Source organism: Tiliqua scincoides, chromosome 1 (genome assembly GCF_035046505.1).
Source record: "Tiliqua scincoides isolate rTilSci1 chromosome 1, rTilSci1.hap2, whole genome shotgun sequence".
In the NCBI taxonomy this organism is placed as follows: domain Eukaryota; kingdom Metazoa; phylum Chordata; class Lepidosauria; order Squamata; family Scincidae; genus Tiliqua; species Tiliqua scincoides.
This window is the reverse complement of record NC_089821.1, coordinates 195,989,390-196,015,970: the sequence shown is the minus strand read 5'-3', so window position 1 is coordinate 196,015,970 and position 26,581 is coordinate 195,989,390. Positions and strand designations below refer to the sequence as shown.

Sequence of the window (26,581 nt, the reverse complement as noted above, 5' to 3'; positions counted from 1 at the left end):
AACAGCCCCACTGGATCAGGCCATAGGCCCATCTAGTCCAGCTTCCTGTATCTCACAGTGGCCCACAGTATTCTTCCACTAGAAGGAGACAAATTAGTAAAATTACTACTTGATTTTTAAAAAATGTTCTGAGCGAAGTTTAATTTGTGAACTTGCCAAGCAGTACAGTTTTATAAATCTGTAACTTGTTACAAATCTTGCTACAGCTTGTTTCAGATGGTGGATATAGGGGGGAGGTATTTTCTGTTTTTATCTCTGGTATTTATTGAACAATACAGTACTTGCATTTCACAATACTTTCACAGCTAGATTATACAGGTTGGGGGGAGGCTCCATTTGTTAAAATGCATTACAAACTGAACAACAATATCATCATCTATGTTTTATTAGCAAACTCAGCTGATTCAGTATCTATATGTAATGGGACCACACAGACAATATAGTGATTTCTATATACTCAGGGAACTTATACAAGTAGATGTTATACTTATATAAGTAGATGTTAAATATCATAGAAGTACTAGATGTTTATAAATTAAATGGGAAAAAACCCTAAAATGGCCTGATGTGACTTAGGTATACACAGTAACTCCTTACCCTAAGCTGTGGGATGCTGAAGTATCAACTGAACTTAAACCAGCAGCATAATACTGAGGAGGAAAGCACAGGGTGACCAGATGTCATAACCGCAAAAGAGGACAAGCACCCCAAAATGTAGGACATCCAAGAAAAATGTAGGATCAGAAAAAGCTAAAAACACATATATTGCTTTCATGTGGTTAATTTTAAACACTATATTGCTGATTAAATGTAAATATTACATTGCATATAATTTATGAATTACAAGAAGACTATGTACTGCATGCAGGGGCCCATACACAAGGTAAAGAAGAACATTTAAGTTATTTTCCAGGACTTAAAAAGACATGTCCTGGAAAAAGAGGATGTCTGGTCTCCGTGGGAGTGGGGGAAGGAAGGGGAAATTGGCCTGCCTAATCTGGCTTTAACTGCTTATGTAGCAGAGAAAGTAGGTCCAGTAGTGATCTAAAGTCACTTCCAAAACTTTTGTTTATTACATCAGTGGATTTCATTTTTTAAAATCGTATCCTCCCTGATTCCTGGGAACTAAGGTTCCCAGCCTATCCTTTTTGAGCAGAATGAGCTATTAAGTTTCTTTTGTATGTAAAAACTACCAACAGAAGAAAATTATTGTATAAGCTGACATTTTGTATAATTAACTATTGTATAAGCTTCCAGTGTTAAAAAAAAACACAACTCTGTCTACCAGCTAATGCACACCTCCAGGTGAGCATTAGGGTTGTAGAGATGCAAATTTTGTCTTAGTTCCCACTTGTAAAGGCCTCTGAAAAGAACATATGTATTTGAATCTTCACAATAACTCTATGATCACTCCATCAGTGTTGAAGACTCCCATGTTGGAACATGTGTTTGGTTGTTATAGTGCTACATTGTGGAGTGCTGACCAATACACTCTCTAGCTTTGATATTCTGCGTTTAACCATGAATTCTTACTCAGGCATATAAGATCTGTGGAAACTTGCCAGCTCAAAGTGCAATGCTTATTTTACCCCAGAGAAGCAATCAGTGAACCAGTATGTATATAGTAGGGGCCACCACACTAGACTCCCTACTGCAGTGTTTCTCAAACTGTGGGTAGGGACCCACTAGGTGGGTTGTGAGCCAATTTCAGGTGGGTCCCCACTCATTTCAATATTTTCTTTTTATTAGACGATGCTACCATGGTATATGATTTCATTTGGGGGGAATGTTTCAGACTTATACTTTTAAATAAGCTACTATGTAATCTTTGAACAATGATAATTGCAGCCTAGGATTGTTAACAATTTTCTTGCTTGATGTCACTTCTGGTCATGACATCACTTTCAGTGGGTCCTGACAGATTCTCATTCTAAAAAGTAGGTCCCAGTGCTAAATGTGTGAGAACCGCTGCCCTCTAGACTGGAAAATTATCAGCTTTGACTACATTTGAACTCTTAAGATTCTACAGCTTAGATCAGGGGTGCCCAAACCTCGGCCCTGGGGCCACTTGCGGCCCTCAAGGCCTCTCAATGTGGCCCTCAGGGAGTCCCCAGTGTCCAATGAGCCTCTGGCCCTCCAGAGATTTGTTGGAGACTGCACTGGCCTGACGCAACTGCTCTCAGCGTGAGGGCGACTGTTTGACCTCTTGCATGAGCTGTGGGGTGAGGGTTTCCTCCGCTGCCTGTTGTTTCACATCTGTGATGCAGTAGCAGCAGCAAAAGGCCAGCCTTGCTTTGTGCAAGGCCTTTTATTTGCAAGACCTTCATTCATAGAAGTTCCACCTCTAGTATATTAATGTAAACATATATAAATTTATTCAAATTTAATGTAAATTAATTCTTTCCCCATCCCGACAGTATCAGAGAGATGATGTGGCCCTCCTGCCAAAAACTTTGGACACCCCTGGCTTAGATGAACATGGGGATTGTTTCCTCCGTTTACCAAAATATTGATGAGTTGAAATTGAGTGTATTAGCCCAGCTGCACAAAACATAGAACATTCCTTGTTCTTCCAACTTTAGCCATAATTTGGAGTGGCACCAGAAAGGTGATTAGAACATGGTTCAACAGCCACTGTGTGCAGCTGCTCCACTGTGCTACTGACAAGTGTAATTTTACAATTTTTTCCTGCAGAATTTGTAAAGATATGCTTGAAATACATGCAGGCATCTAAAGACCTTACTGAAAATCAATTTCTAATAGGCAGTGGGCCCAGGTTCAGTGTCGTTTGTAGTACCCATGATCAGCAGAAACAAAAGTGAATTACAGTATAACAAAACATCAAAAATAATGCAAAGAAAAAGCCTGCACCTGCTAAATACAAGATTTAGCATATCTTGTGTACATTTACTCAAACATTCCATTGGGAATTTTGTGAGATGGGCCACATGTATTAATACATAGGATTCCCATCCCTTCCTGTATGCAAAGTTTCTTCCACACTTGATTCAGAACCAGTCTAAAAACCCCTTCTTACTACAGTTGCAAACATTAGTTTGATGCTAGCTATGGTCAGTTCTGACCAGCAAAAGCATGGGAGAGATTTGAGCTTAAGAACACAGGCACTCCCAATTTCCTGCTAAAAGCTAGAAAGCCAGAAGTCACATTTTGTAGATTGACTGTAGACAAAGCTTTCCTATGTGAACAGGCTAAGGGTCCAATTTTATTTAACTTTCCAGTGCTGATGCAGCCATGCCAACAGGACATATGCTGAATTCTGTGGCAGTGGTGGAGGAGTCGCAAAGGCCTCCTCATGGTAAAGGAAAATTTATAGCTTTTTAAGAATGCAGGTATCATGCTTATGAGTAGTACAACACACTTGAGTACCTGTGAATGCTGTAACTTAAGAGACATCACCATTCTAAAAACAGGCTTGTTAGCTCTTTGCATTGATTAAAATAGTGCAGACATTAATAGTCCAGGCAGACCAGATAGCCAATTAATGGGATTAGTGTTTATAACAGACTTAATCTTCCTGTGTCTGCCTAACCTTCCTGTGTCAGTTTAACATTTGACTTGTGTGTTCCATAACATGCAGAACAAGGATCTTTTGGGTTGAGGTAGACAACTTACTCAACCTGCTAGGCTTAATGGTCTTTTATTCAAAATATCTTTTGAGTACAGAGACCCACTTAGGGTAAGCAACATGTTCACTCAGTGTAAAAGCTTAGAAAGCAAACTTTTATTGAAGCATTATGATTTCTGGTACAGATATATTTTTTGTACATTAATTATCCATGTCTAACACCACAGAGAGAAGTTTAACACCAAACATCACCCCCCTCTTTTGCTCACCCTTGTGTTCAATACCCGATCAAGAGCTTACTTTCTCTTCCAAGGCTTATATTTACCCAAATCTGCATTTTCAATATTACTCAGAAAAGGGATGTTCAGTCTAGCAGACCTCAAGCCAACAAGTAGTGCCATTCACTAGGGGCACTTAAACAAAAAGCATTTCAAATATTGGTCCTCAAACTCTAAAGCACCTCAAACTATTAAGGTGCTAAGTAGAAGTAAAATGATAATTTTGGTAGAAAATGTTTAAAAACAAAGTCAAAGTGTTCCAACCACTTGATTTCCAACCAAGCAGGTTTAGTAGCTTAGAAACACTAAAAAAGTGTGCTTCGTTTATAAATACAGAAGGAACAAAATAGTCATATTCAGAGAATCAAAAAACATAGCAAGGACAAGAGTGTCAAATTTGTAACAGACTTGCTGGTCGTACAACAGCTGAAATCCCACAGTATTCTAAGCATATGAGAACATACCATTTCTCAACAGTTTGAATCCATAAAACTCAATACCCATGAAGTGACAATTTCCATGCCTTTACTGTTAAGTTTTCCATACAGTGTTCTACTTCAATGTGTCCAGACTCCCCAGATCTTTTGTGCTGCAGCCAAATCACTAAGTGCCTTCCATGTCATGTAAAAGGAACCACACATTAAGAAACACAGATGAAGTCACAATATTGTTAGAATTCAGCTTAAATATCACATGCACAATGATGTCACAGAATGCCGGTTATGATGTGGAAGGACTTAGGGTGTTTGAATTAATGACATAACCTTTGAGCCATTGTATTTCACAGTAAGAAAATTGCAACTAGCAGTTCTGTGCAGCAGTAGTTTGAGTTGCATTTCACTGTTATTACCAGATCTCCCTACCTTTACTATTAAGCAGCACCAAGCACTTAAGAGATTAGATTCCTAAAGGCTGTAACAGTATCTGGAATTTGTGAAATGTCCAGAACCCGCTAAGTCCATACTGACACATGTGGGGCTGCACACTTATATTTCAATTTCCACCAGTTGCTGTGGGTAACTTTGGAAAAAAGTTAACATGAAACAGAACAGTTCATGTTCTAATCCAAGTTTAAAGATAATCAAAATAAATTTCGTGATGAGGAACAAGTTTCCAGAAGTAAAAGGCATATGCATTAACTACTCCCACTCAGTCCCATATATTTTCATTTCAATGGGCTCTGGAAAGATAAATAGATCTAAAGTGAAAAATTTTACAAGCCTTGGTTTTTAAAAAAATGAAGCGGTCCACCACATGTAAGTAGTCTTGAGTTTTAGCAGAGTCAAGTTTGAATAAACAGAGAAGTTATACTTATTTAGGTTAAATTCCAGAGGTGTGTTAAAGTTACAGCAATCAAATGGGGGGAAGAAGTTGGGCAACAACTGTTTCAGGTAAGTAGATCCAGGGGAAATTCTAATGAGGACGAAATCCTTGTCTGTGGAGAATTTTTGGTGATACCTGGAGAAAAACGATACTGCATGTAATCCTATCTGAATTTTTACAGCTGTTGTAAAGTTTCATACAGTAAAATTTTTCTACATGCATTTCAGTTTCACAGCAAGAGTGAAAGAGAATACCTAAACACAGAAGAGAGCATTCATGCAATATATCTAAGTTTTTGATATAGTAATGCATACAATTGAAAATTATACTATGATTACATCTAGGGCTTTCTGCAACTATGAGGTGGATATGAAAAATATGGCCCCTTGTATTATTCACTAGAAAGCAACCACCACCACCTCCTCTATTCAACATCTTTTTACGCTTTTTCTTCATTTCTCTTAATCAACTCTGCTGTTTATTCTTGGCAAAACTGGTAAAAACGAAGTTGTAGTCATTAAATTGAGCAATCTGGCGATCTAAACGCTTAAAACCTTCAATCTTCTGGGCTGAAGAAAACACTGTGCGACATTTTGAGCTCTAGGAAAAAACAAAAGCATTCCTCAAACTTCAAAACAAATGAATCTTTTTCATTTCCAATAGTAAACATTCATTCATTTCACCTTTATTGGCATAAAACCAATAGTAAACTTTTGAAATACTACTTATAAGTATTGGAATATACTTACAGATTACTTAGGGTCCAATCCTACCCAACTTTCCAACACCAATACAGCTGCAAAGCAGCCATGAAGTAATGAAACAAACAATTCCTTACCTTGAGGAGGCCTTAGTGACTGCCCCCACTCATGCTGTAGGATGTAGCACACACCCTGTTGGCACAGCTGCATCAGAGCTGGAAAGTTGGATAGGACTGGGCCCTTAGAAGGGTAGCCATGTTAGATTATTGCAAATAGATTCTTTGCCATCCTGAAAACCAACACAATTATTTATTGTAACAGACTTATGTGCTGAGTGGTCACTCTGGTGGCTAGGATAATAAAGTAAAATCTAGACAAAAGAATGAGATCCAATCCAAGTTGCATATGCAGATTTTTCAATATCTGACTGGGACTGGCTAATTATCCCCTTTAGTTTGTTAATATTGCTAATCTTGTTCTGCTAATTTACCTGGTATAACTGAATCTTTTACTCAGAATTCTCACACAAAAAAGTTAACCATCTGACCATAGTGAACAGCAATATGGTAATGGACATCAGGTTAATATAGCTTAAATAGCAATTACACAAAGAAATCTGAAATGTAAAGTGTTTGAGCCTTTGGAAAAGTAAGGAGGAATCTCTGGAATCCTCTAAAATAGCACGAATGCTACCAAGCTGGGTCTACTCCTGGAGAAGGCTAATATAGCAGTATCTGCTACCATCACCAAATTCAGCACCTACTGTGCCCAAGCCTTAGAGGCTGAGAATACAACTGAGAATCCTTCCCACTGTGGAAGTAGTTTTGGCTTCACAGCTTTAATGTAGCTCTATCTCAAAAAGCCTTGTAGATTTACAAAAAAGATTGTAAATACTGTATTTAAAATCAAAAGTTTCTAAAGCAATTATCCGTGTGTGTCTGTGTGGTAATTTATACAGGCAAGGATGAAAAAATCCTAAACAGATAAGCTACGTATTATCTACAGCAACACCCAAAGTAATGCAGATGTTTTACCTGGTTAACGAAGAGGGTTGTCACAAATTTTCCTGGCTTAAAAATATCTATGACCTTCCTAACTAGGTCATCATAAGATGTCTGGCCTATGTTAGTTTCAAAACTAACATATGAAAATTCTGGTTCTGGAGTGATGTGAATAGTCCAATAAGTTCCCTAAAAAAAGAACGCACACAACAAGGGAGTTAGGCATTTTAAACATGTTAATAATTTTCAGCACTGAGCATTATACATAGAGTAAAACACATGGTACTCACATCTGATTTCATCCCATTCATTGAATACCCACAAGGATTGAACATTGTAGCATCAATGACAGAACCTGCTATCAGGTCACGAATTCCACTCATCTAAAGACAAACAAATATTCCTGTTTCATTAGGAAGTTCTTGTTTGGGTAAAGAAAAAGGTAAGGTACAAACCAATACACATAATCTTCAATTCCCTTTTGATGAGATTTCTGAACCCACTTTCAGTGAAGTCTTTGGCACCATACCTTAGTTCAAGTGTTGTGTCTGTGTACACTGACGCAATCACACGTTACCCCATGTCTCAATCCACTTTCCCTCCTTCAATGACAATTTCTATACTGCACATTCCTTGAGAGAACGCATCTATGTAAAGCACAGATTGCTTTAAAGTACACAGATGCCACTACAGGTGGCCCACGTTAACCTGTGCCCTCTGGAGATGAAAAGAGCTGTGCCTCCCTGGCCCTCAGAAAGCTGAAAATCATGACTTCCGGTTTTCAGCAGAAAACCAGAAGTCATGATTTTCAGGCTTCTGGAGGCCTCGGAAACCCTGAGAGGCATCCCTGGCCCTCATAAGGTCCTCTAGACATGACTGGAGCACAGCTCTGGACATGTTTGGAGAATTTCAGGTGCCCAAATCTGCAAACTTCATCATTCACCAATTTTGGCATCTACAGGGGTTCCAGGAACAGGACCCTGCAAATACTAAACTTACTGGTAAGAGGATACCGAATGGGATGCATTCCAGGCATCTAGTATTAATAGTCTATATAATAACCTCAGTGCTGTAAGTGTTGCACAACCCTCAATGCAGTAAATGTTTTAGCTGTCAGTCTCCCACAAAAAGCAAAGGAGGTACTGCCATATTGGACTAACTGTGTAATGAGAAGACTGTTTAGTATGAATCAACAGTGTTTATTGCTTCAGTTGAGTCTCATGCCTCTGATGACCCAGTTATTTCTCCACTCTTAGTGGAATCAAGACTTTTTAGAGTATGGGTTATTAGTTTTTAGACTTTTAAAAAGAGATAGCTATTTCCTGGATTTGTGTTATACACTAGAGCAGAGGTTCCCAGTCTGTGGTCTGGGGACCACAGGTGGTTCGTGAGACCCTAAGAAGTTGTCCATTAGGTCACAGGAAAAAAAAAGGATGATCACCTTTGATCACTTCCAGTGTGTTGCCAAGTGAGCATTCCCCCAGCCCACTGAAGTGTTGGCTGTGGCTGTAGGTTTTCCATTCTCCACCTTCTCTGATCATCCAGTGTTTGCTGAAGTGCCAGCTGACGGTGGGTTCATTCTCCACCCTTTCTGGTAGTCTGCAGAGGAACACTAACTTGGCAAGATGCTTCCCCATGGACCACCAGAGAGGGCGGTGAATGGACAGCTGGCATTTCTAATGTCTTGCTGAACGCTCTCCCCTAGGGACTACCAAATTGAATGATATTTTTTGCATGGTGGGGATGGGGGTTTGCACATGGTCCACAACAATTCCAACATTTGCCTCAGTGGTCTGCAGACTCCTAAAAGTTGGGAACCACTTCACTGGAGAAACAATTTCCCAATTAGAATTTCCCAAAACAAGTTCTATAGCTATGATCAGACCATGTTTGCATAAAGAGTTACCGAAGGAATACAGTTTGGGAAGGAATACAGTTTGAGTTGCTCTACTGTTGACTGGGACATCTAAAAGTAAGTTAACAATGATGGCTGAAACTCATTTTTTATTTGGATGATGTCAAATAAAGGCTTATCCAGCAATCTTAACTAAGTCAGCTCTACCCTGGTAAATCTTACTATTCTCTTGATTTTTCCTTGAGATTGATTTAAGTCATGAATACTCCCTAATACAAAATAGAGCACAACACAAAGTGTTTTCTTCAATAAGGCCCTGCCATTTACTATTTTTTGATATTCTGTGGTAGGAATGCTATTTAATCAAGGAAAAAACCAGTATTAATATCTTCACTTGCCATCTCCAACACAGTTATGCAAGCTGATCTTTACTGAGCAGATAAGCAGATAGTCCAGGCTTGCAGAGAATGAATTGCTTCTTAAACCCCTGCAACTCCATTTCTACAGAATCTGAGAACCAATTATTTCCATTTTGTGATAATAAGTTGAAGTCAGGAGACAATGATTTACTAAAATTTGGTTTGCAAGTTTATGGCTAATCAAAGCTATACACTCCGAGCCAGAGTACTATAGTGACCCATTTTCTTCTTTAGAGTTGAAATTCCAAACTTACACGAGTGACATCATTTGCAGTAACACCGTCTTTCATGTAGAACTGGTCCATAACTACTGGGTCAAGCTCGCTCATCAGAATTTCCAGTGTTTGATCTGGCTGATTGATTACTGGACTCTCTGGAAAATCCAGAGTGTACAAGTACCTGTTTAAAGAAAGTATACTTCAAGAAAATGTTCCAGCATATTTAAGTCAACTTCAACTACTTAAAATTTAATTACAACTGGACCTACCAGCAGTCAGAATTCATACGGCCCATGCAATAAGCTGCTCCATCTACACAAGGGGAAAAAAGAACACTAATTAGAACTCTGAAAAAGGGCTACCATCATTCTTTTTAAAGGAAAACAGTCTATTTAGTTCTTTTCAAAGCAAATTCTATAGCCCAACTTAGTTTTACAGTTCACATTTCCTCCTGGAAATACTACCACAGGGCAGAGACTGTAACAATAAGGGACACTGGTCATTCAGTTATTTGGTGTGAGAGATTTAACACTGTGCCTCACAAGAATCCTGACTTTGGAAATGTAGTCATTTATTGTGCCTTAAAGTCCTTGCAGACAGATGCAACAATGCCTCACTTATTGGTGTCTAGGCCATCTCAGCAAGTTAAGTAGAACTGCAGAGCATTCAATTTCTACCACCCATCTTCTCCTTTTATTTATGCTATGCTTCTATCCTGCAGATTAGTGTTTCTCAACAAGAGGTACAGGTACCACCAGTGGTATCTGAAGTGCTGTTTGATGGTACTCATGGGATCCCTGGAGACCTGGCAGGTGTGTCAGGAACACAAACAGTGGTAGGAGGCTTGGTTCAGTGGGCTGAGCAAAACATGCTTTTCTGTGCTTGAAAAAGTCCTCCTGTACACACTTAGCCTCTTACTGGTGTTTGTCGTGTTGCTTCTGGCCTCCCGATCCAGAAGTGTTCGTGAAATTCCCCCATCCCCCCAATGCGTATACCATTGCAAATATACTATGTATATTTATATACAAACATGCATATACAAGAATGCACCAACATCTGCAATAACTGCCTTTTTAAAAAGTGGATTACAAATGACACCACAATTCTGCAGCCCTTTTATTACACTGGCTTCAATGGGTCATTTCTGCACAAGTATAGAACATTACACTGAAATGTTGTGCCTGCAAATGAAACACATTTGTCTCTGTCATTCTTGAAGTCCCTCTTCAAATCAACCAATAGTCTGAATTCAGAAGTAGTACAACTAATCACTATTACCACAGCAGGGCAAGAATGGCCTGTATGCTAGTCCCATGTACCCTTCCAGGGTACTTGTGCCAGCTGCGCATAAGCTTCTTGAAGTTTTCATTTAAAGATACTCCGATTATGGAAAATATTTACTTACTTGGAAATATTTCATTAAGAAATTCTACTTCTTCCTGGAAATTTCTGTGTGGGTACTCTTGGTGGGAAGGCTTCATAAAGTTTTTGCGTGAATAGAAGAAGCTCTGAAGAATAAAAATTCGAATGAAATATGTAATTCTTTTCAGTAGTTCCACCAAGGTCAAAAGAGGTTCACAAATGCATTCAACTCAAGGCTTGTCTACTGTCAAACATCTAACTACCTGCCAGCTACTCCCAAAAGGAAAAGTATACTACTGACCAAACTGTCTTCACAGATTCAAGAAGAGAACAGGGTAGAAAGACAGCTGTTCAGAAAGTGTGCACAGTATATATTCTGGTACATGGTATATATTTGCATCATGCAAAGCTCACCCACCCACTAAACAGGAATTGAAGAGTTGCTGCATCTTTTTTCTGGAGTGCTATAAAATGTATCCTATACTCTAAATAGGTCAATCCAGTTACATCTTGCTATACACAGAATGAGATAGATCCTCATCCCAAGAACAGCCCACAAAGAAGCTATCTCAATATTTCCCTTTATTGTGAGCTAGGAAACACCTGGCCTGGGGGTGAAGAACATGCTTTTTTGAGTGTACCATTGACTATTATCCAAGCTGCTTAATGGGAATGGGGGAACAATTGTGTACTGATTTTGCTCACATTACAGGTGGTATTTGCCAAATTTTGTTTATCGGCAACGTAATTAAAATTCTATCTTACTTTTCCTTACCCAAATGGAGAAGTCCAAGATTACAACAATATCAGCTCACGATTCAGTACACTTATGAATTTTTCAAATGGCATAATTGAGGACTGGTGTTTATGGCACAGATGTCTGAACATACATTCACTTAATATGCATTTGTTAACTTTCTGAAGGTAATCTCACACTGCATCAAAATGGTGTGTTGGATCAAGGGCTACAGCACAGAGCCTCTTCCTTCCTCTCCACACTGCAGCCTATAAACTAATCCACCACTGCCACGATGAAGCAGCAGAACTTGTCCCTCATTTATTTGGGCAACAGTAGCAGTGGCCCTTAGCCAGGTTTGACCCTCAAAGCCAGCCTAGTGGAGCTGCTTCATGTTCAAATTTCTTTTGACTTTCTGTCAAAATGGTCTTTGCTGCAGTGTAAGAAAATTCTAGCAGCTTGCTGTTCCTCAGAAAGCATCAATCAGGGTTGCCATGGGGGAAGCAAGAATTTGAGGACCTCCCCACAGAGACCAGCCTAACCAAGCAACCTTAGTAGCAGCTGGAGAAAGAATTCCTTGCCTGTATCTACTTCAGATGCAATACAGCTCCCCAATGATGCACTGAGAATGCTCAATCTCAGACTGGGGGGGGCAAGAAACCAATTTGTTGGTTACCAGTCACAATAGTCACAGGCATTACCAATAGTTGCCCAAGATATCCACACAACCTCAGTCCATATCAAAGTGATAAGAGAGATCTGTGACAGCTTGCCAAGGCTGGGAAGTTCTAACTTTTCCTGCAGCCAAAGCAATAGCCGAGAAGGTATTTGTACACTACATCTGCTGTTTGCTAATATGGCAATTGCTTCCTAGATCTCACATATATTCCTAGTAGAAACAAAAGTGGGCACAGTGAAACAGACACTTTGGTGTTAATATTTTAGAATTTATTCCTTGAATATGCAAGCAATCACTAATCTTTAGAAAATAGATTCTAAATAAATCTGTTTAAAAAGTTGATCATAAGCATTACCATACCATCTCTTGAGATGCTGACATCTTACCTGAATAGAGTCAAACCCACAGTACTCTCTAGCAAGCTCTAACAGGGGAACCAGTGCCTGCAGTAAGAGGGTGGTACCACATGTCTTCAAAATGAAACGTCTCTTGGAGACAAACATGCTACTCTCACTGAAAGACAAATACAAGAAGTAAAGTTACATTTCATATCTACTTTGAGAAACTCACATCTGTGGCAGCTTGCTAAGAAAGTCATGCATTAAAAGTACAGGTGTGTGTCACTTAAAGATGGAGATACATTCTGCTAATTCCTGTTATGTGAATAGTGTTAAACATTCGGCCCAATCTAGTGCCTTAGTTTTGTAAACAGACATTCCCTGCCAGAAACTGGTTGGCTGCACAGGCTATTAGAGATTTGTCTCTTCTTTGCATTAAGAGCCTCTTTGTTGTGTAAACAGACACTCTGCTGCAGGCTATGGGAGCCCTGACTGCCTCATTAAGAGCCTCTTTGTTGTGCACTGATCACCAGTGTATATGCGTTCTATCATTAAACATCTGTAGTTCTTTCCTCAAAAAGCTAAGAGAGTTCACAAGTGGGTTCACATTTTTGCCCTGGCTTATTAGCCAGAGAACATGTGCTGACAGTGAGACACGTCACACTAGATTTTGGATATGGAAGAAGCAGCAGCTCCTCTTCCCTCACTCTAACAGGAGATAGGCCTCAATAATGCTGAGCAGGAGTCAGCATCTCCAGCAAATAGAACTGCAGAGACTAGTTACATAGAAATTTGAACCCTATTATGGTCTGCACTGTGCAGTACCACACTCCTGCTCAGATCCCCCCCAAGCAGTTTATTTTTACAAAAACATGATAACCTGATCACAGATTCTCCAATATCACATCTAGTTTTTTGCCTTGTCACTTATGGAGCTCATAAACCACAGGTGAGATTTCCCTATAAGGGAAGGAAGTGATAGAGAACTGTGCTAGAACAGTTTAGCAGATTCTTACACTGATAAGAAACAATATGATGCAACAGCTCAATTGCCCAGCTTACATCAAATCTTCAATTGACTATGAAGCCATCTAGCTGATTTGGCTTAGACAGCTTCACAAAATGTGTCATCTAGTTCATGTGCGAGTACTGACAGTGAAGAGCTGTACAACTACAAGATATAAGTCAATCAAGGATTACAATTCCATTAGCAGGAATGTGAAAGACACTTCTTTCACATTTGTCTTTCCTGGTAGGCCCATCAGCCAGCAGGTTCTTGGCATCATTACCGCAAGGCCATGTACCCTCCAATGCTCTGGCTTCATAGGTCCTTGGATCTTCCACCAGAGAGGAGAATAGTACAAGGATTGGTGGGGGGGAAGAGGGAGGAGACAGAAGCATGTTCTGTATGTGGTGGTAGAATTTCGTGGCTTAAGATTAACACGTGTTCTAGTTATTAAAGAGGATGAAGTAGAGAAGTCTGCTGACTTTCAATTTTAATAGAAAATCTTGAGAAGCTATATTGATGGTATAGATTTATGATAAGAGCTCATGTTAATCCAGGATAACCAGAACCACAGAGTCTACATGTGTATACTCAGTATATTTCTCAAATAGCATAATTATGATTACCATATTTGGATCACTTTCCAACACTGAACTTATGCCACAGCATACTCAGCTAATATTTTTAATTCAGCTTGCTGGTGCTGGACTCCAAGAATTTTACTGGGTAGTTATGCCCAACCTAGACCCATCAGAGCTTAATCAACCACATTAAAATTTCCTCTTACTGTACATTGCCTTGCCATTATTCTATAAAGCTACATTTTGGTAAACAAGAATTGCATTCGCTTACCTGAGTACATAAGCTTCCTGCTTGTCAGTTTTTGTCACACTTATGATCAAACAATGCACATTCTCCAAAAGTTTGTCCCACTCAAACCTATTGGAAAGAGAATGTTTACTACATTTTGAAAGAAAAATTCTATCACAAAATTTCTCAAGGTAAGCCAAAAGGTAAAATACAGATAATTCCATTATGTTCAGACTTGAATTTCTTCCCATAATAATAATGTTGATAACGTTTGCTAAAGAAGTATTGCAATGAATTCTTATACCCAGCCGCCTTGGGTCCCTTTGGAGAGAAGGGCGGGGTATAAATAAAGTTGTTGTTGTTATTATTGTTATTATTATTATTATTACTATTACTATTATTACTATTATTATTGACTGCACAACTCCTGGTTTGATTTGAAGGGACTGTGCAAATGAAGACACTCCTTCATTTGCACAGCATCTATAAGTCAAACCAGAAGTACCACACTTCTGTGTTTTTTACAGGTGTAGTTCCTTCAATGTAAGGAGAGTTATGCACTTCCCACTTGCTTATAGTGGTCAGAAAGTGGATCACTGCGGGCTGTATCTGTCACGTCCTGCAAGGAGGCTGTGGCAGACAATCTGCCACTGAGGCAGCCTGCATCTAGGCCTAATGAATAGGCTGGCCCTGCTCAACATGTTCTAATCTAAGACAAATGGCTAGCTATTTACAAGGCACTCAACCAGTACCAATACCACCATTCAGAAATAAAGTCTTGCTTTTGGACGAAGTAAACTGAAATGCTGAGAGGAAAGAGAATGATGGAAAGTTTCAGAATAGCAGTTCATTTTCTGACTTGCTACAGCCCCGCACGCAACATCTTTGGCTCCACAAGTGCAGCTTTACAGCCCTATTCACTTTCCACAGCACAACCTAACTATGTCACATGACTTAAATTCACCACAAAGCACCATAGACCAAGTGCCCTACTTTCAAATATTTCCTAATTTTAAATTCTGATTTGTAATGATAATTTAAAGAGACTGAAAATCAGACTGCTAAAGAAAATGCAAAACAACTTAAGGATATTAACCAGTAAATGGCATCTACCTTCTAGGAACTATAAATGGGTTAGCTTGAGGTTTGCATGGTTCCACAGCAGTTGGCCCACATTGTGCCAGACTCTGTATGTTGCGTCAGAGGCACAACCCCAAGAGCTACTTAAATCATAAGATACCAACATTAATACTTATTTGAGCATGGAAAAACATCCAGATTGACTGCATTACAGTGCTCCAAGTTGGCCTATAGCACAAGAAATATCACACCAACCATAAATGTACATAGCTAAGTCACAGAAGCCTAGACTACATTTAGGGCGCAATCCTAACCCCTTATGTCAGTGCTTTCCAGCACTGGCATAGCAATGCCAATGGGACATGTGCTGCATCCTGCAGTTGGGCGTCACTCACGAAGGCCTCCTCAAAGTAAGGGAATGTTTGTTCCCTTACCTCAGAGCTGTACTGTCCTTATGTCAGTGCTGGAAAGCACTGACATAAGGGGTTAGGATTGTGCCCTAAGTTTGTCAGAATAGCCAAATATTTTATTTCCAGTTACCAGAAGATGTTTTAAATACTGTTGTAGAAAACAACAAGCATGATCTATAGATAGTATTGTTTTAATCCAGAACTACAAAAGATAAGCAAGAGAAAGTTTTGTTTGGCAGGTTAATTGCTTCTGTAGCAACCAGAAGCGTCTAATGAAAAATTTAAGAGATCTTGGTCTATATTAGGTAAATTAGTAACATTCATGTAAAGGAGAAAACAAGTTGAAAGATCTCAGTAAGTCAAGAAAGGATACTCAAATCAATTCAACTGATGGATTGGGTTTTGAACTATGCTCTAAGAAAGAGCATGTTGAAACTTCCATTTGCCTAGAAGTTTAGTGTGGGAAGGCACACTTTATTCTTAAATACTCTCCTGCCACTATTACTGAGTTGGTGGCTGAGGTACAGTCACTGACAAGCAAGATGTTCAGCCTCCAACTGTTACCTCTCAAGAATGGCACACAAGCTAACCAACCACACAGCTCTCCCCCTTTCTGGCATCCCATTTCCCCATATTTCAGTGATGCCTGAGCTGGGCACTATGTGACCCACTTCACCAGAAATTGGTTCTCAACCTACCTAGTGGGTCCCAATCCAGTCTGAGAAGCACTGGCATAGATGAGACGCACACATGTAGCATACAGAGTGGTTAATAGGCAATAGGTAAGCAATCCTAAACCTACCACCAACTAATAAGAATTTCAACATTAAGAGACTCTTGAGTCTCTTTTAAATATGAATACTGATAAACTAACTTTGTGATTAGACAGATTATACATGCTGTGTATACTTTCTTGATATACACAGCATGTATAATCTGTCTAATCACAAAGTTAGTTTATCAGTATTCATATTTAAAACATACTCAGGCAACAGGTACTCACTATCATCAAGAGAAAATACAGAATCCTAACATACCTGCTACCCAGATTTCTGATCAGGTCATGTGTCAGCTACACACAAAAACAGAGCCCATCCTCAGTCCATGGTCCTTAACTAGGCTCTTTACAGCCTACTACAACACCTCTACCAGATGTCAGATTGTTATAATTCAGGGACAATTAGTATAGTGAGTCCCCTTTGCAGAGGGTCCAGGCTTTGCATCCAGATTTAATCATCCGTAGATTGAAAGTGTATTAATTTTTCCCCACAACACCCTGCTGTAGCCTCCCACCATTGCACAGCTCTGGTTGCAGTAATTGCTTCCTTTGTGCAACTTCAAGCAATTTACGCAAGTTTCTCAGTATTGCATATGCAGTCTTGAGCATCCACACAGAGTTCCAGAACAAACCTATGCGGATACAGAGAGCCCACTGTACAGCAAAAAAGAAGCAGCTGATAGCGCACAGAAGCAGTGTCTTTAAAGTTACTGAACAAGTGTTCAATGTGCATAAGCAAGTTAGTAGAAAACTGAAGCTGAATGTAAACTGAATGTTTACAGTCTTCGAGTATTTGTATTGGGGGCTATTAATATTTCTTGTTTCAAACTCTGTGCACAGCAGATGTTTTTTTCTCACACAGATAGACCCTAGCAAAATAAAATAATTTTTAATAATTAAATTAAAGAAAAACAGATAATTAATATAAGGGGAAGCCAGCCCACTTTCACCAAGTGAATTTTCTCTGTAGCCTGCCTGCAATAACAGATACACACAGCTAAATCAGTGAGATTTTCAGCCCTCCCCAGTGCCCATCTTACCAACTCAAGCCTCTGTTTTATTCTTTTGGGGGTTGCTGCCTGCAATAACACCCTCCCCCCCCCACACACAAATAAAGCAGTGAGGGTGCTCTCCATAGGCAGAGCTACAAATTTTAAGTTCAGGATCTTTGAAGTTACTACAGTGGAACTTTGTATTCCACTTCTTGCCCTCAACATGCCTGCTTGACATCAAGGTACTCACAGATACTACACTGGCAGAATAGCAGTCTAGAATAAGACACTCAAGTGGAAAAGTGCTGGTTCATGCACTGTCTCACAGATCACACATTAAAACCTTGGCCAGATACTTCTGTATACTCCTCTCTCCAGGGGCAACATGATGGCCACAGCAGCCTTGCCCACAATGAGATTCCAGTGCATATGCATGTCCTACAACAGTTCATATCTGCATAACAATGAGTCAGCTAAATTTCTTACATTTAGTACCCTCTAATTCTGAGATCTACCAAGGCTCTAGGATTCTGGCTATCTGCCAACTCTCTGCAGCTTAAAGGACAGAATGGATGGCGGTAGCAGAGGCCTAGGACCAGAGGGCAAATAGACTTGGACAAGTATATCTGAGCAAGCACAATGAAGCAAGATGCATTCCAAGTTTGATGAGCAAGTAAGAAAGGCATCCATAGAGAATTAAAATGTGATGTATTGAGAGAGTGAATGGAAGGCTTCTGGCCCAGCAGTGGACATAAGGGGAGCATGGCAAGCATGTTTTGTCAGTCAAGAGGTTAGGATCTGAGAAGAGGTAAGTGATATGCTTAAGCTAGCTAGAAGACTTGGTAGGTCTAATCAACCTCAGGGGTACAATGGTTCAGAAATATGCACAAATCCTCCCAACTGCAAGTTTAGAGAATTAATCCTTTCTAGGTTGTCACAGAAATGCACTTTGTGCTCAACACATTACCCAGAGTTAAGCCCTAGCTGATTCCAGGTCAGACCCCAGCACCACTCAAATGGTCAATACAAACAACTATCTGAATACTGAGGGCCAAATCCTATCCAATTTTCCAGTGCTGGTGCAACTATACCCATGGTGCATGCACTGCACCCTGTGGTAGGGGGACAGCCATGGAGACCTCCTTCAGTTAAGGAAATGTTTGTTCCCTTTCCTTAGGGCTGCATTGCGGCTGCACTGGCACTAGGAAGTTGGATAGGATTGGGCCCTGAGTTACTACAGATCTCAGGGACTTTAATTGCTTTCCAAGCTCTTCGAGTGTGAATTCTTAGGATCCTCCACCATCTAACATCAAGCATTAAATTTGTGTATATTATTTCTAACATACCAAATTGCTTTTGTCACTTGTAGAGTTTGTTCCACTACAGAAGTATGATATTGGTAACAGCAGCACCGTGAGAAAACCTTTAGAAATAAGTGCTGCCTTAGCTACACTTGGACTGCAAATATGTAGAAAGTGTTCCAGGAAAGAAACCAACAAGTAAACGATTTATCTTATGTCCAGACAGGAGCATTAATAATATAACTACTAATACATAAACAGTGAGTCTATGAAGAACTAGTCCATATTTAATTTGATGTCTGTACTGTTGAATGCAATCAATTAAAAAACCAAGAGGTAATATCACTCCATATATCACACTGATTGTGTGCACAGCATTATTTGCAGGCTAGGCATTTGACATGTGTTTAAATGCTATTAATATGATGTTTTCAGAATCTATGACAAAGCAATTTTCACAGGACACTCTGTTTTGCAACAGCAGTCTTCAAGATTTCAGAACTGTTAAGTGGTGCTTAACAGTTGATGTTTTCGCTGTTTTAAGTTTCATTGTGTAAACTGCTTTGGACACATTTGTGTGTCCCTACTGCCACAGCACATTCCCCTAATTTCCTTAAGATCCCCCATTTTTTGGCCTCAATTTCTGTAGGTCAGGCCACTTCATAAACCTACTCTGTGTTCCATGCAGCCCAAATGGGATGTACTCATCTTGCTTCAGTTTGTTTCTTTTTACTGGTAATTCTTGTAGTGCATTAAGTGTTTCACGGGTGGGGCAGGTGTCTTCAGGCCAAGGATATAGGCTGAAATTTTTATTATAGCTGGAACAAAACAAAACAAGTATCACAGTGTAAAAACAAGCTGTGACAAGTTCTTTAGGCCAAGTCGGAAGAGCTATGGGTTCACTGTGTCAATTCTCCTCTTCTAGTTATTCCTTCCAGTAAGCTTATCTTGCCAAAACTCAAATGCCCTGAAAAGTTTAAGCTCCTCCAGCAGTTCTCACTCTGTGAAATCTCACCACTTCCTTCCTGTTTCTTCTCTTAGTTTTAGTAACTCAAGCTTATCTTTACTCTTTCTACCCTGGAGTCAAGCACTCCACCTTTCTTCCAGGGAAAGCAACTCCCACACAAAGCAGGAAAGCAGCAGGCACATGCACTGGGGCCTGAGGGCACATTCGGCCCTTCCCCCTCCTCCTCGGAGCTGGCGCTTCTCCTGCATTCCTGAAATGCCCACTGGATGACAGCCCCAGGCCCAACCCTCTGGAACGACCCTGCGATCTCATTGGCTCCAGCCCGTCAATGAGCAAGGAGAGGCCACCCATCCGGAGCGCGAGCCCGAAGCCTCACGTGTGCGCTCAGGCCCGGCCACATTTTTTGGAACGGGAGGGGCCTCCCCTACCCAAACGCGAGGACAGCGAGCGGCACAAACAAGCCCTGCCTAGGAGGCGCCTCTAGGGCTGAACACAGCCCTGGCAGCGCCCACAAGCGGCACGACTAGGGCGCCCTCACCGCCAGCAGCCCGTCTGAGGCGTTTCGGGGCGGGAGCAGGAGTCCGCTGCCAGGCTCCAGGAGACCTGCCTGCCTGCCGGAACTGCCGAGTTCAACGGAAGAGGCCGTGACGGCGCCACCCTGCCCCGAAAGGCATGACGATGGCCACGAGCACGCCGCACGCGCTCCTCACAGGGTCCTCCATGGAGCGGCGTGCCCGTCCGCAGACGGCTCGCACAGGCAGCCCCGCCACCTGCGGCGCTGACAAGTCTCCTCCAGCCATGGCACTGCGACACCAGCAGGCCCTCCGCCGCCTCACGTCGTCCAAGCAGAGCCGCACGCGGCCGGCCCGCTGCCTCCGCCGGCTCCAGCCACCACAGGCGGGGGGAAGGCAGCGGGTGCGCCGCACTGGGCGCCCCGAACCGCGCTGAGGGAGGGACCACCGCCGGCTGAGGGACTTTCCCCGTGAGAGGACTGGCGCCGAAGGTCGCGTCCTGCCGCCCACAAGGTCACCGACCGCCCTCCTCTGCGCTCCGGCCAACTTTCCCTCAGGGCTCCGGCCCGGGTGGAACTGGCGGGGGGGGGCGGCCGCCAACCGCCACCCTGGAGGCCGAGCTCGCGTGCGTCAGAGGGGCGCTGGGAGCTCTCTCGCTCCCCCCAAGTCGGCACTGGCCAGCGCACCTCAGCGCGTCACGTTCAGCCCGCCTGCCCCCTCGGCCGGGGAGCAGCCTCTCCCTCCCTTCCTCCCTCCCGCAGCCTTCTGAATGGAGCAGCCGCCATACCCTCCCCTGCCATACCCTCCTCCGGTCATTGGCCCCCCTCGCTTCCCGCCCAACACTGCCGCGAGGAGCCGTCCTCCTGCCGGTGCGGGCGCGCCGCCCCCACACGCGCCCCATCGGCCGGCCCCCTCCAGCCGCCAGCACTCACCTGGGGATGGTGCGGAGGTCGCCGGACCCCTTGCTCTGGTGCGGCTCCTGCGGGGAGGGCTGCTGCCGGGCGAACCACACCTCCAGGAGCTTCTCGGTCCCTTCGAAGAAGTGTGCACCGTTCTCCATCATGGTGAGACAACTCCGCAAACCGACAACCGCAGAAATTACACGACGCCGCCGCCTCCCTCCTCCCCGCCAGGCAGGCACCGGCCGCGGCCGCCGCCTGCCCCTCGCCGCTTTCCCCGGGTCTCGCCCACCCCAGGCGGCTCCACCTGAGACGGGGCAGGGACCTTCCGCGGGCTTCGCGAAGGGGAATGTGCGCAGAGCGGCGGCGGTGCGGACGCCGGGCTGTTCCAGAGTCCGTTGGGCAAGGGAAGGAGGGAGGCGGAGGGAGAGAGGCGTGCGGGCGATGCTGGTCGGTTCCTTGTATTCCGTGTTCCCCTGTTACAGAGAAGGGCGTTGGGCGAGCGCTAGCTAATGTCGCCGGCCATACTGTGGAAGCGAAGCCGACCGCGCACGCAGCTGCCTTTATACCAGCCGGGCGCTGGGGCCCTTCCCTCCACGGCGTCGCGATTGGGTCTCCCCGGCTCGGTCCCGCCCACCTCCTTCTCCCACAGGCTACGCCGCTGCCCGTCAGGCGCGAGGGTTCGCTTGGCGCCGCTGCCTGCACGCCCAGTAGCGAGACGGCCGGTGATCGCAGGCGCCGTCACCGGCTGGCACGTACGGAAGCGCGAAGCGGTCGAAAGAGGGAGCCGGGGAACTGCAGAGAAGCCGCTGCACAGTGTGCAGCCTGCCCGCGGCTGCCTCCTTGGAGCCGAAGGCGTTAGCGGGAACGAGGGAGCCCACCTGTCCCTCTGAGGCTGCCTGCATAGCGGACTGCGCTGCATGGGTGTAGACACGCCTAGGACTGGCCTCTGAGGCTGCTATCCTATCCACTTTCCTGGGAGTAAGCGCCACTGACTATAATGGGAGTTCTGAGCAGTCATGCCTAGGATTGGGCTCTGGCCTTGGGCTCTAAAACAAGGCATTTGTGATCAGTGGAAGCAAGCGTATTCCCTGCTTCAGAAGCATCTGGGTAGGAGATGATTGAACAGGGTAGGAGTGGCGGATGATTTACTTTTGAGTAAAAACATCTAGGATTGCATCGAAAAAGTAATCCTGAGGCTGCAGCCCTTATACACACAGAAGTATGCATCGTGTCTGCCTGCATGATTGCAGTTGTAGGCACACTTACTTCAGTGCAATTCCCAATGGAACTTATTTCTGACTATAGACATACAGTTGATGAAAGGAAACATGGAAAATATAGGAAAGGATCCTGTTTAAGTGGAAAGTCTGTTATGTGTAACCAGATTAACCAGTCACTTATGCTAATATTAGGGCCAACAAAGGGCCCAATCCTATCCAATTTTCCACTGCAGCTGTGCCAGTGGATATGTACTGTATCTTATGGTGGGGCAGCAGTCACAGAGGCCACCTTAAGGTATGGGAACATTTGTTCCCTTACATTGGGGCTGCATTGCGACTGCACTAGTGCTGGAAAATTGGATAGGATTGAGCCCTAAGTGGTCCTTATGCACTGGTCTAGAAAATGTTCCAGAATATCACCAGAAGTCTGTGAATTGTCTTCTTGTTTAAGGGCATGTAAAATTGTTACCACACAATTACAGAACATGATTCAGCTGAGTTAAAGACTTCATGGAGTACTCCTGCAACTTTCTTTTCAATGACAGCTGCATAATAACCCCTCTGCACATAATTTTACAAACATAGCCTTTTCATAAGGTAATAGGCCTTCTCATTTTAGGTTTTTGGAAAATGTTACTGGATTTTTTAATTAATATCTGACATGTTCAACAAAATAAGTACAGAAGAAAGAAACAGATTAATTAACAATAATAGATGGATACAGGATGGTGTGATGAGGTTCACAGGTTCCAGGGACATAAGCACACTTACACATTGAAATATTTAAACTTGCCTTATTTTAAGAATTATGTTAAAGAATCTTCATTCTAAAAGGTCCTTCCAAAACGACTTAATGCTGCTAATTTAATTTAGACATACAGAATAGAAACCATCCAAGTCTGTCTGAAATTTTGAAACGCATTTAACATGTTCTGTTAACTGTTTTACTAGTGCTTTCAGTTGCCACACTGTCTGATACCCGACCTTCAATGACAGTTTCTGTACCTCGTCTCTTCAGTAACCCAGCTGTTAGGAGTAGCTTTGATAATCTGGCAGGAGCATGAATGAGTGTTCCCATGTTGGAATTGTGCAGCAAGCGGACATCCAAATAATTCTTTTTCAGATTAATAATATATAAAAAAAGACACAAACAAGTGGGAGAGAGGAGGGAGTCATCACTTGAAATCAATAGGTACTGTGAAACATGTGCAACCACATTAGGTGCAGCAATCATGCAGCAACATTACATTTTCCAAAATAAAATTTATTGCAGCTAAATGCTGGGAAAATATAACATCCCTACTACAGAAGACACATGCACTCCATGCAACAAATGAGAGAAACATGCACATAAAAACTTTTTGGAAAACAGGAAGTAAGAAGAGACCAGCTAATATCTATCAAGAATGAGATGGTGTCGGAGGAGGAGGAGGAGGAGCCAACAGTGGATGAACAGACATGTCTCCAGGGGCTCCTGAGAGACAGTCTGTTTTCCCCCCAAAAAACTGCAGGTCTGAAGAGGATCTGAAGATCTTTATCAGGAGAGATAAGATCTTTCCAGGGTGTAGGTACCAGAGATTTTGAAAGCCTGACCAGTGGGGGCTTTCTTCTCCGAAACCTAATTGTCTGGGACAGTACTGGAGGAGGTGCAGTGTCTGCAGTCAAGCTGCTGGCTCCATGCTAAGCTACCATATGGAAGAAAAAGCATGAAGCGTAAAGTTTAAGTTGGAAATTTAAGGTAAGTATGTGTTAATATTGTCCCTGGCTTTGATTGACTGATTTGGCTAAAAGCCCTGGATATAATGAAGGTGTTAATGAGAAACTTTTTAAGTATGTTGAAAGTGCTCTTTATCTTTGTAGTGAAATAATTAGTAGTCGTGGATTATAATTATAAATAAAATTTGGTGTGTGGACTAAAATCCAGAATTACTTGTGGACATAATTTTTATTAGATTTGAAAGAGTTTTGTCTCCTTGAGACTGCTTCTTTTGTTTTGTTTTTCTCCATTAATCACACTGTTATCTGTAAGAAGAAATTCAAAAAATGCCTGACTGAAAATACATGTGGTGGAAGTAAGGAGAATAATACGCTGTGGACATCTTGTGGATTAGAGAGAAATTGCAAGATGGAGCCTGTTCCAGATATTTGGACTCAAATGATCCTCAAAAATTTGGAAAAATTGCTCACAATGAGAAGGCAGCAGTTGAGTTGGTCCTTGCAGATTCAAGCCAGTTTAAAGACTCTCTCTCAACAGATAGATGTGTGCAAGAAGCAATTGGAAGATGTGAAGAAAACAAGATAAACAGAGGGAAAAAGTGGAAAAGATGATGGTGAGGGATGAAATCAACATCAGAAGAGTGGATACAGAAATGAGAAGAGCGGAAAATCAACAGGATCTAGAGGAGACGCTGATGGAGATTGAAATAGAGAAGATGGACAGAGTAACATGGGTGCACAAAATACAAAATTTGTTGGAACAAGAAGAAGAAAACATATCCCAGTTAATTGGAAGAATGACCATACCTTATACAAGAAAGTGTGGGCTTATTGGATTCTGTTATGGAGATAAATTATTAAAGATAGTACAGGAGAAAAAATGGAAAGAAAGAAAGAAAAAAACCTGAGGGTTAAAGAAAATTGGAGGATTTTATTTAGTTAATAACTGGTTTAAATTTACTAATATATATACACACACACACACGCACGGAATTGATATATATGAATTAGAAAAAATAGCTGGAAATGTTAGCGTGTGGATGAATTGTTTTATAGGTGGTTATTATGTTAAAGAAAAAAATATAATCAGATTGGAGAATTAGATTGGAGAATGGTAAAGAACATATTATAAGAGGTTTTATTATAATTTGGAAATTAGATTATTATTATTTGATATTAATGAGTAATTGAACTAGTTGAGATGATAAAAAGTGAATATTTAGAAAATATATTATAGGGAATTAGGAAAAATCTATTATATTTGATATAAGAAATATATAAATGAGTAGAAGAGTTAGAAGTAGATGGAAGAATTGTTTTACATGTTATACTTTGGTAATTAGATTATTTTGTTTTAATATTAATGAGTAATTGAAGCAAGTTTATGTCTGATAGAAAGTGAAAATTTAGAAAATATAGTACAGGGCATTAGGGAAAATTTAGTATATATTATATAAATAAATGGATAAACTAATAAGAGGCAGAAGTAGATGAGTAGTAGATTAGGAGATATAGTATGATTAATGAGTAATGGTATATGGTATTTAGCACTCCTAAATGTATGTTACATATTTGTATGTCTGTGTGTGTTAATTAAAAATAAATTTAAAAAAGAAATGAGATGGTGTCAATTTGGCTCAAATTCAAGTATAGTATTTAAACATAACTGTCTAGCCTTTTGTTGCTACGCTTAGGTAAAGTTTTTCAAAGACAATATTTTTCAGGGTAGCATGCTTTTCATCACTGTGGCCTTGTATTGGCAACCTTCAGTCTCGAAAGACTATGGTATCGCGCTCTGAAAGGTGGTTCTGGCACAGCGTCTAGTGTGGCTGAAAAGGCCAATCCGGGAGTGACAATCCCTTCCACACCAGGAGCAAGTGCAGTCTGTCCCTGGTCTGTCTCCCTGGCTATGGGCCTTCCTTCTTTGCCTCTTAGCCTCAGACTGTTGGCAAAGTGTCTCTTCAAACTGGGAAAGGCCATGCTGCACAGCCTGCCTCCAAGCGGGCCGCTCAGAGGCCAGGGTTTCCCACTTGTTGAGGTCCATCCCTAAGGCCTTCAGATCCCTCTTGCAGATGTCCTTGTATCGCAGCTGTGGTCTACCTGTAGGGCGCTTTCCTTGCACGAGTTCTCCATAGAGGAGATCCTTTGGGATCCGGCCATCATCCATTCTCACGACATGACCAAGCCAACGCAGGCGTCTCTGTTTCAGCAGTGAATACATGCTAGGGATTCCAGCACGTTCCAGGACTGTGTTGTTTGGAACTTTGTCCTGCCAGGTGATGCCAAGGATGCGTCGGAGGCAGCGCATGTGGAATTTTCTTCGCTGTCCTGCTGAAGCAGGCCTTTGGAACTGCAACAGAAGGCATCTATCTCCGGACCAGATCAGACGGA

General features: G+C 42.0%; 1 protein-coding gene across 1 annotated transcript; it reads right to left on the bottom strand.

The window, feature by feature from the left end:
• Nucleotides 1-3,720: 3,720 nt before the first annotated feature.
• AMD1 (adenosylmethionine decarboxylase 1) lies at nucleotides 3,721-21,727 on the bottom strand. The gene is made up of 9 exons (XM_066613413.1): nucleotides 21,285-21,727; nucleotides 14,355-14,441; nucleotides 12,545-12,671; nucleotides 10,787-10,889; nucleotides 9,651-9,693; nucleotides 9,418-9,562; nucleotides 7,180-7,272; nucleotides 6,923-7,078; nucleotides 3,721-5,787 (listed from the first exon to the last, which is right to left on the bottom strand). Exons 1-9 carry the CDS (start codon nucleotides 21,413-21,415, stop codon nucleotides 5,653-5,655), a joined length of 1,020 nt encoding a protein of 339 aa, XP_066469510.1. The 5' UTR covers nucleotides 21,416-21,727; the 3' UTR covers nucleotides 3,721-5,652.
• Between the last annotated feature and the right edge of the window lie 4,854 nt (nucleotides 21,728-26,581).

What these genes read in the sequence shown, in the direction of transcription:
- AMD1 (XM_066613413.1), bottom strand. Translation starts at nt 21,415, where the DNA reads ATGATGGAGAACGGTGCACACTTCTTCGAAGGGACCGAGAAGCTCCTG. An exon ending in GACCTCCGCACCATCCCCAG is followed by an intron (nt 14,442 to 21,284) that starts GTGAGTGCTGGC and finishes TCTTTCCAATAG; the next exon opens with GTTTGAGTGGGACAAACTTT. An exon ending in CGTATGAATTCTGACTGCTG is followed by an intron (nt 9,563 to 9,650) that starts GTAGGTCCAGTT and finishes TTCTTTAAACAG; the next exon opens with GTACTTGTACACTCTGGATT.